A 16,983-nucleotide genomic window follows, 5' to 3' on the forward strand; every position below is an offset into this window, starting at 1 on the left:
CATATATATACATATATATATACACACGTATATATACATATATATATATACATATAGTTGCATATATACAGTGTCCCTGTAATCAGCTTTTGCAGAACGGGTGTTTTGTATTCGAGCCTTATCTCTTGCTATGCGTTTTGCCTGAAGAGCTGGAAGTAATGAGACAGCATTTGCAGTAAACCAATCAGGCTGTTTACGTGTGCTACGTCCAAATACACTGAGAGCACTTTCTGTAACTGCAGAACGAAGTCGAGACCAAGCAGCTTCTGGGTTACTGGGCCTGGTTGTTGTAAAATGTTCGGCAAGAAGTTCTTGGAACTTGGCAACATTCGCATCGTTTTTTGTAGAAGAGATATTGATTGCAGGTATGGGTCTTGGCTTGGAAGTATGGAATTTCTTTGGTGAAATCTTAAGCTTGCACCTCACTAGGGCATGGTCTGAGTTGCAGTCAGCAGAGTGCAAGCTACGGCAATGGGTTACACCACACAGCTGACGACGTCTGACAATGATGTGATCGAGTTGATGCCAACGGTGGGAACGAGGATGCATCCAGGTGGCATATACGACCCTTGAAGTATGTGCTGGCAACACAGAGACTGTGGTCTGCGCAAAGCTCAAGGAGACGTTGCCCATTTTCATTCATTCTTCCAATGCCGTGTGGTCCAATCACGTTTCTCCATGAGTTGAAATCAGAGCCGATGCGAGCATTGAAATCGCCAATAAGTGCTAAGTTATCTCCAGCTGGGATATTGAGTATGGTCTCACTAAGGATTTCATAGAACTCATCCTTGGACTCGGTACTGTCCATCAATGTAGGTGCATAGGCGGATATTATAGTAATGTAGCCATTTTTCAGGCACATTCGAAGTGTCATGAGCCGGGGTGAAATTGAAATAGGTGCTGAATGCATGAAAGTAGCCTATTATGAACAGCAAAACCAACTCCATGCTTAGGTCTTATGGTGTCAGGATGACCGCACCAGTAGAAGGTGTAATTTGCCTCGCAAACAGATTCACTTTCAGTAAGCCATGTTTCACTTTGAGCTGCAACATTTATTCCAAGAAGAGAGAGTTCAAGGTCAACCAACGCTGACTTTCTAGGTGAACGCGAGGTTCTGTCTGAGAGGAAGAGCGAACATTCCAGCATCCTAAAACTAAATTAAAAGAGGAAGTAGCAGGATGTCGACCCGGCCGCGCCTTCCTTGCACGCGAACCTTGCCGAGTAACGACAGCAATTTCCCGCCGGGAGATGACTCCCGAGTTACCAGCCGCTGAAATATATTATTACTTGTCATCATTTGCTTTTGGACGCTAAACGCCTGGGCAAGAAAGAGTGAGTGAATGCTTGCCCAGAACAGACACACACCTCTGGACCTCACAACAACCTGTTCCAACGGAACGCAGAAACGTGACAGTTGGGGTAGATGGAGGTTGCCCCGCAGTAGCAAGCTATGCCTAATAACCGCCAGCCGTTGTCCAATAAAGATCATCCGCCTGCCGATTTACTGTACAAGCCAGTGAAACAATATATTCATTGATTCCTGCCAAGATAACAGTTTACCAACCCCTGCTGCCGGGTTGGCAGGTGCTGAGCCCCAACACCAGGGTATATTTGATCCATATAAGTAGGATACAGTTTTACTTCGTGACCAGGATATACCTGCTCAGCTTGTCCAATACCCATGCCCTCAGACCTGTCTGGCTTGGGTGACCCTGCCAGAAGCATAAGCTTCCGCCAGCATAGCTCCTAGGGTAGGGGGACAATACTAAGCAGATTTTAGGTTATAGCTAATCGAAAGAGGCTATTGATAAAGTCACTTCACAGAAGACCAATAACCAGCAAATCTAGACTGAAGGTAATCAGAGGAAACTATTATTTAAGTTACCACAACAAGACCTACAGTCATATATACATGCATATATATGCATATATATATATATATATATATATATATGCATATATATATATACACGCCTATTGTGTAATGAAGTGAGCCTGTTCAACCATGAAGCCTCTGCAGTCTAAAGGTATATTATTATTTCATTCATTGAATAAGGGTTTAATCATTAATACCTTACGTGTGTATTTATTATTTAAATTATCTAGTGATTTTATGTAATTTAGTCAACGTTTACGATTGTATTTTAACAAAGTTTGATGTTGTATTCTTTTCTAGTTTTTACCATGTTTGTAGTTAAGTCTTACAGTTAATAGTAGTAAAGATTAACAGGTAGTAATAGGACCTATGTAAAACAGGTTTCAACGTAACAGCTACACATGTTTCATCCTGTATAAATATGTTCAACAATAAATAAATAAATAAGCAATCAAGCAAGTAAGTAAGTAAGTAAATAAATAAATAACAATATGTCAGGAGCCTATGATTTTGCACAGGGTTTTTCTACCGTCCATATTTGTAATATTAATAAATTGGTAATTCAACTTTTATATTGACGTTTTTCGTAATAATCATCACCACTATCATCATCTCTATCGTTGTCGTCATCGTTTTGTTGTAGTTTTTGTAACGCTCAGGAGAATTGATAATACTCTGTCATCTTTCTTTTAAAAGTGTTTTGTAATCACCATACAACGGTGTCTCGTGAATTTAGATTAAAGAGGACGCCCTACTCTTTAAAGGCGCAATTTTGTTCCTGCTGGGTTCTTGCTGGTTGCATGGAAAATGTGTCGTCGCTATTTTCTTTTCTGTTGATTGGTCAGCCTGGTACGTTCCGACTTTTATTTTCTCTTCATTCAGATACAGTATGGCATATATTTTTGGTATGAACATAAAAAAGAGCGTCACGAAGGCACTGATTATCATCGCTAGGGACATGACACTGACCCTAAGTAAAATGTCACCAACGAGAAAATAACTCGGAATAAAGCCAAGCCATATTATTAGAGTCGTGTACACGCTCATATTGATGAAACGCGACTCGTTATAGTTATTAGGCACTTTACGCGATACAAACGCATAAAATGTACAGCATATTATAAGAAAAAGGTTATAAGACAACGAGCCTACGAGTTCGATAAACGCAATTTTGCAAACGAGCACTGTCCTCACGTGTGCTTGGACGACAACGATGTCAGTGTCAGCACTGATTATTAAGAGATATATTCCGTTGATTAGCAACTGGAAAGAGAAATTTATTTTATTTTATTCATTCAATACAATTAACAACTTAATATAAAGCATTACTAATACAAAAATCAGCAAATTTACAAACATTTAAGAATAATTAGGTGAGCCAAGGAGCAACAAATGTGAAACCGCTGTCATCTTAGAGATGTGCTGTTCCCAGAAATGAACCATTGTGAGTAAAACATATCTATTAGACAACAAAATTTTTACTTAGATACAATATAAATCTTTTAAAAATAGTAGATAATTTCGAATCACTTATTTACAATGGTAATAAAAATCGAAATCATGATACACCTATTAATAGAAATAGAAAATAAAAATGTTTGTAAAATCGTTAAGGTGTCGCGTCGATAATCAAATACTGATTTTCAATATATAAGCCACTAGCGATGCCAGTCTTAGCCCCACCCAACATTTAAACCGTGCCATCACCTATGCTATAAGGGCTAACAGTGTTATTGTCATCATTATAGTTTTAGTTCTATAGACCTTTCGTAGAGCGACCCGCGGTGCCCAAACGTATAGAGCGCATGCCCTAGAATTTTTGCGTCCTAAATGCGATCGACTCTGTCCCGGTCGGTCGGGGAGAGCCCTCCCCCGACGGGGAGCAGACAATTCGTTGGGAGAAAAAGTTACGGGCCTATTTATGTTTTTTGAAAACCACCGGATGCGATATTCTGAATGATGATCGGATGGCTGATTGGTCGGTCGGATCGAGGAGCCTTCCCGATTGCGTCGGGGACTGCTACGCAGTAGGCCTACAACGATTACATTGAAAATAGTGTAGCAATTTTAAAGAAACCAGGCTTTAAGTTCTCGTCGGAGACGTCGGTCTCCCGTCGGGGGTGATCAGACCCTTCGTCGGGCAAATCCTGGCGTACATCTAGTTGCCTCAAAGTGCTTTTTGCTTATGTCCTTAATCAAGACACTTTATCTTTACTACAGCACTTCGGAACAGATGGAATCTCACCAAGTGGGAATATCACACTCTCACTCGATTGGTGCTACAGAGACTGGAGATAAGTTTCAAACTTATAAGCCTACCAAAGCCTGTTTTTTTCCTTAAAATTGCTACACTGTCGCTACAGTTTTTCAGTTCAATGCGTAGCAGTCCCCAACGCAATCGGGAATTCTCTTCGATTCGACCGACCAATCAGCATCACCGAAAGCTCTCGGCGACAGCGTGTAGCGATTGTATGGAAACCAAACTTAGTAGCTCTGGAAGGATTTACCTTTTAGACTGGTTCCATTTCTCAAAAATCGTTCTCTATCAATTCAATTGGCATTTTTGGGTAGAAGCTGGGATCCACTTGACTTAGGGTATTTTGACCATACTGATTACGAATCTGGTGGATCCCAAGCAAAATTCTTTTATCTAAGGGTCAAAATGGCCGATTTTATGCAAAATTACCGTACCCATTTTTGGGGGAAAGAAATCTATTTGGTTACTATTAGTCATACAGAGTTCATTTTGGTACCAAACTGTTCGGCAGACTCATGTTTCTATTTGCTATAATGGAACATTTCCCCAACAAAATACCATTGAATAAGTGGAAACATTCGATGGCTCTGAAAACAAGAAAACAGGTTTTTTTTGTCCAAAAACGTGTTTTTCGTAATACCTTTTTACTGGTATTTTGTTGGGGAAATGTTGTATTATAGCGAATAAAAACATGCGTCTTCCGAACAGTTTGGTACCAAAATGAACTCTGTGTGACTATTATAAGTAACCGAAATACAATGATTTATTTTTCTCAAAAATGGATAATTTTGCATAAAATCGGCCATCTTGACCCTTAGATGAACGAATTTCGCTTGGGATCCACCAGATTCGTAATCAGCATGGTCAAAATATCCTAAATCAAGTTTATCCCAGCTTCTAACTATTGCATCATTATTTTTGGGATATGAACCTGTCTATTTGGTTAAACTAATTCTACAACAATTGCACTGGCTGCCTGTGTATTATAGGGTCGTTTTTAAGATCCTTTTAATCACGTATAAAACGCTAAACGGTGAAGGTCCAGAGTATTTACGTAGTCTCTTGGTGTGGCATGTGCCATCACGAAATCTTCGTTCAGGTGATAAACGATTGCTGGTTGAGCCCAGGTCCATGAGGTCATGGGGTGACAGATCTTTTGTAGTTGCGGCCCCCCCCCCCCGTTTGTGGAACAGATTACCTCTTGAAATAAGATCAAGTTCGTCGACTGCTTTGTTCAAACGTGCTCTGAAAACACATCTATTTTTTGTTGCTCAAGGAAATTAATTTATTGTGAATTGATTTTTGTTTTGTTTTGTTCTTTAATTTGTTTAGTTAGATGCCCACAAAACTGAGAACACCTGTGAGTTATGTACTAGCCGGTCTTTGCACCTTAAATTGCTGGTAAACGGAAGCAGTGATGTGGGTTATGGTCGTTTTTCTGGTAGCCTTTAGTTTCAAAGGATAAGCTTTTTCATGGTTTTCACAAGCGCCTTGAGCACTTTAGTGGAGATGTGCGCTTAATAAATCTTATTATTATTATTATTATTATTAAACATGATGTGTGCTACCTATTTGATGACATTATAATCACTTACCTGAATAGCAATTAGCACACTCGCCATCACTATCTGTGACCGAGGACTAATGAAAATCGGTCTCTTTGTAGATGTCTTCCCAGCCCTAAAGATACGATAAATTCGATTGACTCGAACAAGTAAAGGTGCGTACGTAAACGTAAAACAGAGCATAAAACCTATTCGATTAACCAAGCATGTGGCCTTTGTCGGTTTGGAGATAATACTGAAAACGAGGCTGAACGACATGAATACTCCAAATAGCATGATACCACTTAGTTCTCGGCTTGATGCTTTGATCAACTTGTGTCTATTATATTTGATAAACATAACCAGGACGTATGTAGAGACGCCCAACCCGACTGAGGCCATTACCGAGAGTCCAATAGCCCACGCATTACTCCAGTGCATGTATATAGGCTCAAAGTGTACACAAGTCGATCGGTTCCAATCTGTCGTTTCGTTTTCTAGACACGTATGACATTCTGTATTTATAGGTATTTGGTTATCGGAGCAGTTGACACAGGTCCAACAGCAGTCATCAATCTCGATACGAATGTGACCGGCTTTGCAGGGTAGGCTGCACACTGATACTACAGGACTATCACTCTCGCTACCATTCACAAACCAAACCATTTTAGACTGGTTTATCTGCAGCCTGTTTGTGGACATGCTATTCCATGTGCCAACCTTCCTAATATGGTAACCGTTGCCCACTGATTGGATGGTCTCTATGTCGTATATACCTTGCAAATCACCACGGTCATCAAACTCGACCCAACCGCTACTTCCATGAAACGACATATTCTTCATATAATCAAACAAAACGTGTCCATGGTTTCCAGAATAGCCATCACTAATCATGGCGTCGAGGGCGAGTGCAACTATTTTCACTGCGTCTATGACAAGTGAAACAGCGCTTCCTTTACTAAAATCCTCGGGATATGCATCGGTACATTGAGTGGCGTTTCTCGAGTTTGTGTCGTTTTTGCAAGTGTCACTTGATAGGTAAGCGTCCCAGTATTCCGGAAACCAAGGATTCTTGTTTGTTTCGGGAGTCAGGGATTTGAAAAACTCTTCAAATTTCCCCACTTTCATCGTATGAAGATGGGTTTTTAGTGATCCTTTTGCTACGCCCAAGTTCTCCTCTCTGATTTCATATATACTCGCTCCCCAGCTATCACTTCCAATTATCTGATATTGTCCAACCAAGTCTGCTTCTCGTAGAGCGCCAAGCATACCGTTGGCTTGGTCTTCACGCAGAATCAAAATCAAAACCTTGGAGTTGTCATTAAATTTCAAGGTATGTATAACATTTTCAAAATCGCCTGGCAAAACCGCATTGTCACTGATCTCAATGTTGTTAGCAATACAAATAGTTCCATCCGGATTCTGCGATATTTCTTTGATTAAATTCTTAATAGCATTACGACCATAAGTGTCATCAGAATACAGGACAGAAATGTAGCGCCATTCGAAATACAACAACAAGTCAACAATTGCCTGCACTTGAAATCGGTCAGGTGGAACAACTCGCAAAAAATATGGAAAACGATTTGTGTCAGTAAGATCGTCACTTGTAGCAAAGTAACTCACCATAGGCAGGTGAATAATACCATACATCATAGCAGCAGACATCGCAGTCGCACTCCACTCTGTTCCGATGACGGACACGACGTCGGAAGTATTCGTTTGCGATGTGGATGTGCACAATTCTGAGCGGAAGTTAGTTGGTGGTACGAAACGCATAGCTTGAGAAAGTGATGTAGTCTGTTCACTGCACGTGTCATAAATCTCAAACCCAATTGTAATATTTGGTAAAATGTCAAATTGAGAATTTATTTTATCTATGGAGTATACAATAGCCTCAAGGCGATGCAAAACGCCTAGATCTTGGAGTTCAGTGCACTGACCATCCTCATCTTGCTGGTGAACGTCGGCTAACACGCCGATAATAACGTCACCATTTTGTTTGTAGACGTCATTATAGGTGTCTGGCATATGAGTTTGTGATGACGTTTTTAGAAGTTGAAGAATTATTAAAAGCAAACATTCAAATGATCGTAAGTTGAACAGGTAATTTGTTAAGGCCGTCATGTTCTCAGCATTTTATCTGAAAAAAAAGTATTCAAATAGAAGAAGTCAGTATCGTAAGCCGTTTTCGTATGTCGTTGAATTATTGTATGATTTTATTTGTGAGGAAATATACTGTCTCTTTTTTAGACTGAGATATTTTTTCTTGGTAAATGAACACCATCATGTATACTTTTCTTTGGCAACACTTCTGTCAGATGGCTTCCATGTTTCAGAGATGTGTTGCAAATTTATTCACTGTCACACGGGTGGCAACGGAACTCTCCGAATTATGTCACAGGTACGATGATGATGCGTGTGAAATAAAATAACATATTAGTATAAAACTTTTTACCAAAAAATAATATGGTATGTGAATAACGTAAATAAAATATAATCACATTGCGATATGTACAGTAATTCAAATTTGTAAACTAAGCTGAAATTATTTAATTCTTGTTGGAATTGTTCCTCATTCATTTTTTTAAATTTTTATTTGACAATAATAATAACAATAACAATAATAATAATAATAATATAACGTTGTAATAATAAGATACTGCAAGATACTTTGACTTAATTGATACATTGATATTTATTCTTACAATTTAGTCAATTATTATTTTACAACCGAGGCATCGGTGGATCTAAATTTCTGTCTCTTATACACATCTAGATGTGTATAAGAGACAGGTCTCTATGTACCGGGATAGAGCTAAATACAAAACAAACGAAGGAAAACTTGGATTTTTTTTTACACTTGAAAATTTAAAATGAACTAGATACATTACTATGTTCAACAGCATATGAACACAGTCAGATCACTCCTTATAAATTTGAGCTCACTTGGATTATGTTGAAAATTTGACATTGGAACTACACTCGACCTATCTATCAGCACACAAGTGGTAAAGGTCTTCTGTAAGACTGTGCTATGCTATTTGTGAGAGAAGTAGACTTTAATCAATTTTTTTGGTGGGGGAGGGTGTTGACCTAATGATCGCTATGCGTCCTATACCAAAAAGCTGCCAACACCCGATGTATAGGAGGTGTCACTGGTTCTGCTAACCAAGTTTGATTGATATCGTTCCAATCGTTCGCCGCTAGCAGCATTTAGAAACGTCGCCAGAAAGACCCGAAATCCCTTAACACGTCCATAAAGACCTTGCCCCGTGCCAATGGATATGTGGAAATGTCTATACTATACTGTGCTAAGGTATTTATGACAGCAGCAGACTTTAATAATTTTGGGGGATTTTGATCCTAATAACACCTATGACCCCAAGTTGTGGTCACCCGTCACCGGTTCTACTAAGTTTGATTGAAATCGGCCCAATCGTTTGCCAGTAGCGCTTTAGAATGTTGACAGAAAAACATAAGAATACAGTAACCCCTTAAAGACTTTTGACCCCAAATCCCTGAACAACATAACGGCTCTGCATTATGCTAATGCATAGCGTTTGGAAATGTTGCCAGAAAAAGAAGTAGAAGAAAACTGAAAAATGGTTGCCAGAGAGCTCTTATTCATAGCTGATAATTTCTTCATTCTGAAGTACCGTAACAATTAGGCCAGGGCTACCATCTTATTATTATTCTTGATTAACACGTGGTCTTACGAGGTTTTCTAAACGACAGGAAACTGGTTGCACTGCTACGTAGTCGATTTTCTCAAGATCTACTTGGTCTGAGACGATCATATTGGTGGATGGTATGAGTTCGGGGATTTGATAAGTCCTAATTTATTGTCTAACAGGTGGTTTGAGTCGAAAGACATTTCTTAGTGTGGGTTACCTTTCTATAAATGTTGACTTTTTTTAAGTTTGACAACTGGTGGCACAATGTCAAGCCCTTACTACTTGATATTTATATTTATTCAGATGATCTGTCTACTGGGCAAATTTTTAAGCTTTTTTTGGTTATCATCCATGTACCAGTACCAAAACAGGGTTTGGATGTAATATGATCCACTTGACGTCTTTTATGTAAGCATCGTTGAAAATAGGTGAAAAGAAGATCATATGAACCAAGTTGCTCCGTGGATTTGATTTTAGTACAGGCTCTGGAAGATAAAGTATGGGCGGTTCATACACAAACTGAACAATATGATGATGGCAGTGAGTTCAATAGGCGTCCTGTACTAAATGGTTTACTTATCTTCGAGTTTGACGGGTAAAAGTTATTGCTACTTTTACAGTTACACTACTGAATGTGGATGAGACACAATAGAATACATTATACAGTTTTGGAAATACAACCAATACTGCTAACGGAGAGGATAATTAATATGTTGTCTACTTATGTATTTCTTGCACATCTTCTTGTACATGAATGAATGAATGAATGTTTGACGTTTGAAGAACATGAATGTTTGAGTCTCGGACAGGTTTTTTATTTATTTTAAATAAGAACTGTTGAGAGTTTTCTATTGAGTTTTTCGGTGTAATATTTTTGCAATCTATTAATTCTAAAGTAGATAGATGAATCCTTATCCAATTACCGGTAGGCCTATTAATTTTGTACTGTATATCAAGGTAAGCATAGCTTGAAGAATCACCGTTTGAAAACATTTCAATACAATGATTAATCTTCAAATATCAAATAATTATTATGTACATTATGTGGTAAACTAACATATATAGACATAGAAGAAAGATGAAGATGAACATATTCAGTAACTAAACAATGTTGTTATAGTAAACAATTAAAGATGTACTGGCCCATAAAACATTTTTTAATCATAAAAATCACTTGCATCATGCGACAGCCACACAATCCAACGCAACACAAATCCAACAGTCTACTAAATCTTATGATGATAAAATATCATTTTAATATAGGCCTATACGATACAGTGAATGCATACACAGGGGGCAGCCGCAACATTCCCCGTTGAGCAGGCTTATATTATGCTACAAGGCCGACTCCCTGAAAGCTAAAATTACTAACAAGTCTTAATTGATGGCAAACCAAATAGCATCCAAATAATGCATATGCATCCAAATAATGCATATGCATCCCAATAATGCATGAAAGTACAACTGAACCTACATTGAACGTGACAACTATAATGGGTTGTAATATGAAGTGGCAGGGTGGAATAATTTCCACCAACAGGAGAAATAGGGGGCCTCCTTCCCTCTGCTAGCCTGTGGGAGATCCTTTGGCAAGATCGAGTACCCTCTTAGCCCCCCGGCCAGGGTTACGCTGAAGTCACGGCAGGCAGGTGATGGATGAACTGTTGAGCAGCCGAGCATCTGGGTGATTGGTCAACTTTTCAAGTGCACTAGGCAGAGGATACTTTAGGAACAGTACAATGGCTAGGGCAACCCGATCTGTATGATCACTGCTCCTATAGAAAGTAATAATTGCAACCTACTATAGGTATCCATTTGCAAAGAATACCATGGCAAGACAAACCAAAATTATGACAGATAACAGCGTGAATGGGATTACTAGAACTTCTAGAAACCCCTCGCTCGGTAGGGTAGGTCATGTTCGACAGGTGACTCCAGGTCGTCATCAAGCTACTGTCAGCGACAGAAAAACACGCAGAATCGGAACATGGAACGTTTAAACCATGTTACAGAAAGGAAAACTGGAGAACATCATACAAGAAATGAAAGAATGAAGATAAATATACTTGGTCTTTCAGAGGTTAGATGGAAAAGAGCAGGCAGTATAACATCAGATGAGTATAAGATTTTGTACTCAGGAGGTGATCATCATCAAAGAGGAGCAGGCATAATACTTGATGGAGAATCAAGGCCCTGAAACGTTTCTGGTGTGTAAATGATCGAGTCATCGTTCTCAAATTTAGTGGAAAGCCATTTGACATTGGAATTGTTCAGTGCTATGCCCCAACAGCAGACAAGGATATGACTGAAATTGAAATATTCTATGAAGATTTTGAAAAAGCAATGGAGCAGATGAATTCACAAGACATCAAGATTATAATGGGGGACTTTAATGCAAAGGTTGGGAGTGATAGAATAGACAGCACAGTGGGACCAATTGGTATAGGAAAACTAAATGAACACGGAGAAAAGCTTGTTGAGTGGTGCAAGGAAAATGATCTACTATAATGAATACATGGTTCAAAAATCATCCAAGAAAATGTTGAACATGGAAAATCCCGGAAAACAAAGCAAGAAATCAAATTGACTACATCCTGATGCAAGATCGGTATCGTAACTCCATAAAATCGTGCAAATCCATGCCAGGTGCAGACTGCGGCAGTGACCACATTCCTGTGGTGGGAACCATGACAGTCAAACTGAAAAAGCTGAAGAAGTCAAAGAAGGAACCCAAACTGCAATTGAACCTTCTAGAAAAAGAAGGAGAGCTGAGAAGTAAATATGCCATATATGTGAGGAACAAATTTGAAATTCTTGACAGTCTGACAACGGCTGAGGAAATATGGCAGAAAATGAAGGAAAGCATCCATGAAGCGGCTAAAGAGTACGTTCCTGTTACAGAGAAAAGAGCCAACAAGAAATGGATGACCCAAGAAATCTTGAATCATATAAAGGAAAGGAAAAAAATAAAAAAAAATGATGAAGAAAAGTATCAAGAAACGAACAGACTTGTGAAGAAAAAATGCAATGAAGCCAAAGAATAATGGATAAACACTCAGTGTATAGAGATTGAAAACAACAACACCGAAGACAGCAAATATATGCACCAGAAGATCAGAGAAGTAACAGGGGGAAGGCTCCAAAGGCGAAAACAGGATGTCTAAAATCTAAAGATGGGAAAATCCTGATGAATAAAAATGACATACTCGACAGGTGGTCTCATGAGTCAAATGACAAAGGTTCTTCTGCGGGTGCTCATTTAGAGAATGAGGGACAAAATACATCCAGAAATTTCTGAAACCCAGTTTGGTTTTGTAGCTGGAAAGGGCACTCAAAACGCAATTTTTACATTAAATATGCTCATGGAAAGATCTATACCTCCGCGTTATTCACTATTCAATGGCCTTCGAAAAAGTGAGACATGAGGATCTATTTGACATGCTGTCAGACCTGAATATTGACTCCAAAGATCTAAGAATCCTCAGAAACCTCTACTGGGAACAAATGGCGGCGATCAGGATGGAAAATGAACACAGCGTATACAGTTTACTTAAAAGAGGAGTGAGACAAGGCTGTGTGGTGTCACCAGATCTTTATAATCTATATAGTGAAATGATCCTAAGAAATATCTACGAACATGAGGAGGTAAAGGTAGGAGGCAACAACATCAACAACCTACGATATGCCGATGCTACGGTCCTCATCGCAGATTCTGAACAAAAACTTCAGACTCTTCTGACAACAGCAGCAGACAAAAGTGAAGAAAAGGGGTTGCAATTAAATGCAAAGAAAACAGAATGCATGGTCATCTCAAAACAATCCATTGTACCCAAGTGCAATATTACTTGCAATGGTGTGAAAATAAGACAATTTAAATGCTTCAAATATCTTGGATATACCATAACACAAAATGCAAAGAGTGACACCGAAATAAAGAAAAGAATTGCAATGTCCAAGGACACATTCAACAAGATGAGGTCTATATTCACAAGTAGGAATATCACAACTGACACCAAAATTAGCACCCTCAAAGAATATGTGTGGTCTGTGCTCTTATATGAAAGCTGGACATTGAGCAAAGGCGCAGAAAGGAGATTGGAAGCCGTTGAAATGTGGTTCCTTAGGAGGATCATGAACATATCATGGACAGAGAGAAAAACAAACTTGGAAGTCATGGCAATGATAGGATACAAATGATCTCTGATAAAAAAAACCATCAGAAAGAGACAAATGAAGTTCCTTGGACACATATGCAGGAAGAATGAATTAGAGAAACAAATGCTATGTGAAAAAATAGAAGGGAAGAGAAGCAGGGGACGGCAGAGGACTAAGTATATGATGGACAGCCTCAACAACTATGTCACAACGAACACCATAAGCCACACTGAGCTGATAAGGAGGACTGTCAACAGAGAGGTCTGGCGTGCTATTGTCGTCGATGTCTGCTCCAGACCTGACACTTGAAGAGAGAAATATGAAGTAATTGTTGTGGACACAGATTTTATTAGAAATAAATGTAGAAGAAATGGGTCTCCCATCGATATGCTGAAAAAAGTACGTACGCAAATTGTAAACTGGACAAAATTGATTACAAGGATGTTTCTGCCAAAGCACTTGGTGTACTTGATAGGCCTATGTATTTATGTAAATAATTACCGGTAATTTTAATTGACAATAAGATGGACTAAGTGTCCATAACAATTACTTGTATTACAACGCACTTATAGTTGTCATGTTCAATGTAGGTTTATTTGTACTTTTATGCATTATGTGGATGCTAATTTATTATACCACTTTTTTGACTTTTTTTTTTGTTGCTCATGTTGAAGTGACATAAACTTGACCACAGAAATTAGTGAAAATAACAAATGTTCACCTATAATTTGACGGAGAAAAATGATAGAAACCTCTAGTCACTGAAAGTGTTTATATGTTAATTTTACCAATATCCAGTATAAAAAAAACATGGTTTGAATTCAATAATTTCTATGCTCAAGTTAATAATCTGTATGTTAGTGCAAAATCATGTTAATTTTTTAAATTATTAATATTATTGCGTAGGTCATAATGCACATAGCGACGAAAAATGTAGCATGTACTGGAACTGTAAACACACTGTCGACGTCATGATTTTCGAAATGACTATAATACATTACCTTATTACGATTACGTTTATGAAAAGTTGTCTCCACATCACGCGATGATCTAAAGTAGTATTACCGAATGGTCAGTAAAAGGTTCATCAAACCCTAATTTAACTTATAACAGTTGAAAAATACATTACCTACTCAATCCTGCGAGAAACGTTGGTTAGTACAATTTATTTCTGTAGAACATTAGAATGCGCTAGATCACATCCCTATAATTCGTTGGAGCGCCACTAATAATTATGAAGATGTGTTGAATAGGTTTGTCGACACGGTTAATTATGAAAGCAATCGATGATGCTGTTACTCTTAATAACAAATCAGTTTGTTTTGTTCATCAATTGTAACTCAATATTACTTCGACAACATAAACAGTGGATCGATTTCCCGTTGTCCCTTTCCTGTGTAAAGAAACATGTTTTATATAACGATTCGTTGACAGATTATAAATTTGATCTTTCTTTCCATGTAGGCCTAACGGTGGTGGTAGTCGTGGTTCATACCTCATTCCCGTTACGATGCAAGGCCTATAAAGAAATAAAAAGTGTCTGTCTTCCTTTATTTACTGTACTGCTTTGTTGTACTCCGCAGAAACTTACACATTATACCGGGAACATATAAACAGCCCATGCACGTACTATAAACAATTTGTAATGAGAAATGAGGTAATACGCCGACTGCAAGGGGATGGCTATTTGTTTATAATATTAAGACCCTGGCTTTACCAGTGATCACACATTGTTTAAGATAACAACTTACTAAGCTCTACTGTTCACTACATTTTTTTTTAAATTTCTCATTAAGTTTAGTACCAAACATTGTGTGTTTGTTGATTGGCCAATTAAGTCTCAGCAACTTGTAGTTAAGTATCTGATGTATCACTTGCGCTGATTAAGTCCACAGGCAAAGAGTGGAAGAAATATTCGTGTTTAAAACATTATGTTCCAAAATAAGTTAACTTGACTTTTGTTTTTATCATTGTCATCACCTTCACCTCCACAACTATGTAGGCATAATAGTTAGGGCACCTGTTTTTTTTTTTCGAACTCGCAGAATCCGCTTCTTTAACGTTTAAAAATGTATTTATATATATATTTGCAGCGTTATTGCAAGATTTACTTATAAAAAGCATCTTTTCGGAGATCTCGACTTGTCGTGAATTGCTGATAAGAAGAGGGCGTATTATATTGATCTCAGTTAGAGTTCCAATATAGAGAGAGTTGCAACATGAGACGCTGCTGGGTAGCCATCTTGGAGGTGCCTTGCATGCATGAGTGACCACAAACCCTATGCTACAGTGTGGCGATTGCAAAAATAATAGCAAACAATTGAAAAAAATAAATAAAAATATTTAATAAGAAAATTTTATGTCATTTGATAGTAAATATCTATTAATCAACATGTGTTTGAAATTTATAACAGAATTCCGAAAGTAATTGATTCTCAATATGCTATTATTAATTATTATATTACATGCAGTTTTTGCTTGACCAAAATTGCATAGCGCCTTAGCTAGGCGTACAACATCGCGTTTGCTCGGCTCATAAAATGATAGGCGACAGGGCCTAGGCCTTTTCACTGGACAACTTAGAAATTCGTATAGTAAATGGGTGTTTGTGGCACGCCTCAGCTAGGGTCCCAGTCCGATGGTATCTCCAAAATAATATAATATTATTATCTTATATATATTATATTATATACATTATATTATTATAATATATATATATATTATAATAATAATAATTATTATTATTATTATTATATTATTATATATATTATATTATATTATATATATTATTATTATATAATAAGAGAAATCCGTAAGTCATACGGTAACTGAAAAAGTACTACGCTACTTTTATAGCTGGCTAGGTCTAGTCTATAGTACTACCTACCTACGTACTGTACTGCAGAGGCCTATTATAATACACTATTTAGATAATTTGTTCCCATCTTGTGGCAGAGGTCGAAACATTTTGTTCACTTATTAAAACTTATATAGTGGTGTAGAATAGTCTTTTAAGAACATTTCCAGAAAAAAAAATAATGTGACACGATTCTTCGTTACGGAGTCATGGATTTTTAAGTAACATGAGTTCAATAATTTTGGTCGAAGCTTATTTTTATTTTTGTTGTCTACGCGCCACTGACTTGATCAATGGGCACCAAGATGGTAGATAGAGTGCGGCCAGTAGTCACATGACCTGAACCGTTCATGTCGCAACTCTCTATATAAGAACTCTAATTTCAGTTATTTGCCATGCATCAAGTGCTGTCTAATACGCATGTGCATGAATGCAAAAGAATTAGGTACATCAATCAGAGTTGAATTCCAAACAAAGTCTCAATGACCTAGTTGGTTAAGGCGTCTGCATAGACAGCAGAAGGTTCCCGGTGCGATTCCCTGTTGGAACACCTATTTTTCGCACTCGCGGGTTCCTCTTCCTTAACGTTTGAAAATGTATGTATGTATATATATATA

The 16,983-nt window shown here is 37.9% G+C and overlaps 1 protein-coding gene across 1 annotated transcript; it reads right to left on the reverse strand.

The window, feature by feature from the left end:
- Positions 1-2,055: 2,055 nt before the first annotated feature.
- On the reverse strand, positions 2,056-14,628 carry LOC117110025 (metabotropic glutamate receptor 7-like). Its single transcript, XM_033252581.1, has 3 exons — positions 14,511-14,628; positions 5,729-7,820; positions 2,056-3,139 (listed from the first exon to the last, which is right to left on the reverse strand). The coding sequence occupies exons 2-3, from the start codon at positions 7,802-7,804 to the stop codon at positions 2,609-2,611; spliced, it is 2,607 nt and encodes an 868-aa protein (XP_033108472.1). The 5' UTR covers positions 7,805-7,820; positions 14,511-14,628; the 3' UTR covers positions 2,056-2,608.
- Positions 14,629-16,983: the final 2,355 nt, after the last annotated feature.

This window comes from Anneissia japonica, unplaced genomic scaffold, assembly GCF_011630105.1.
Source record: "Anneissia japonica isolate Jap-2015-1 unplaced genomic scaffold, ASM1163010v1 scaffold2394_len201251_cov164, whole genome shotgun sequence".
Classification (NCBI taxonomy): Eukaryota; Metazoa; Echinodermata; class Crinoidea; order Comatulida; family Comatulidae; genus Anneissia; species Anneissia japonica.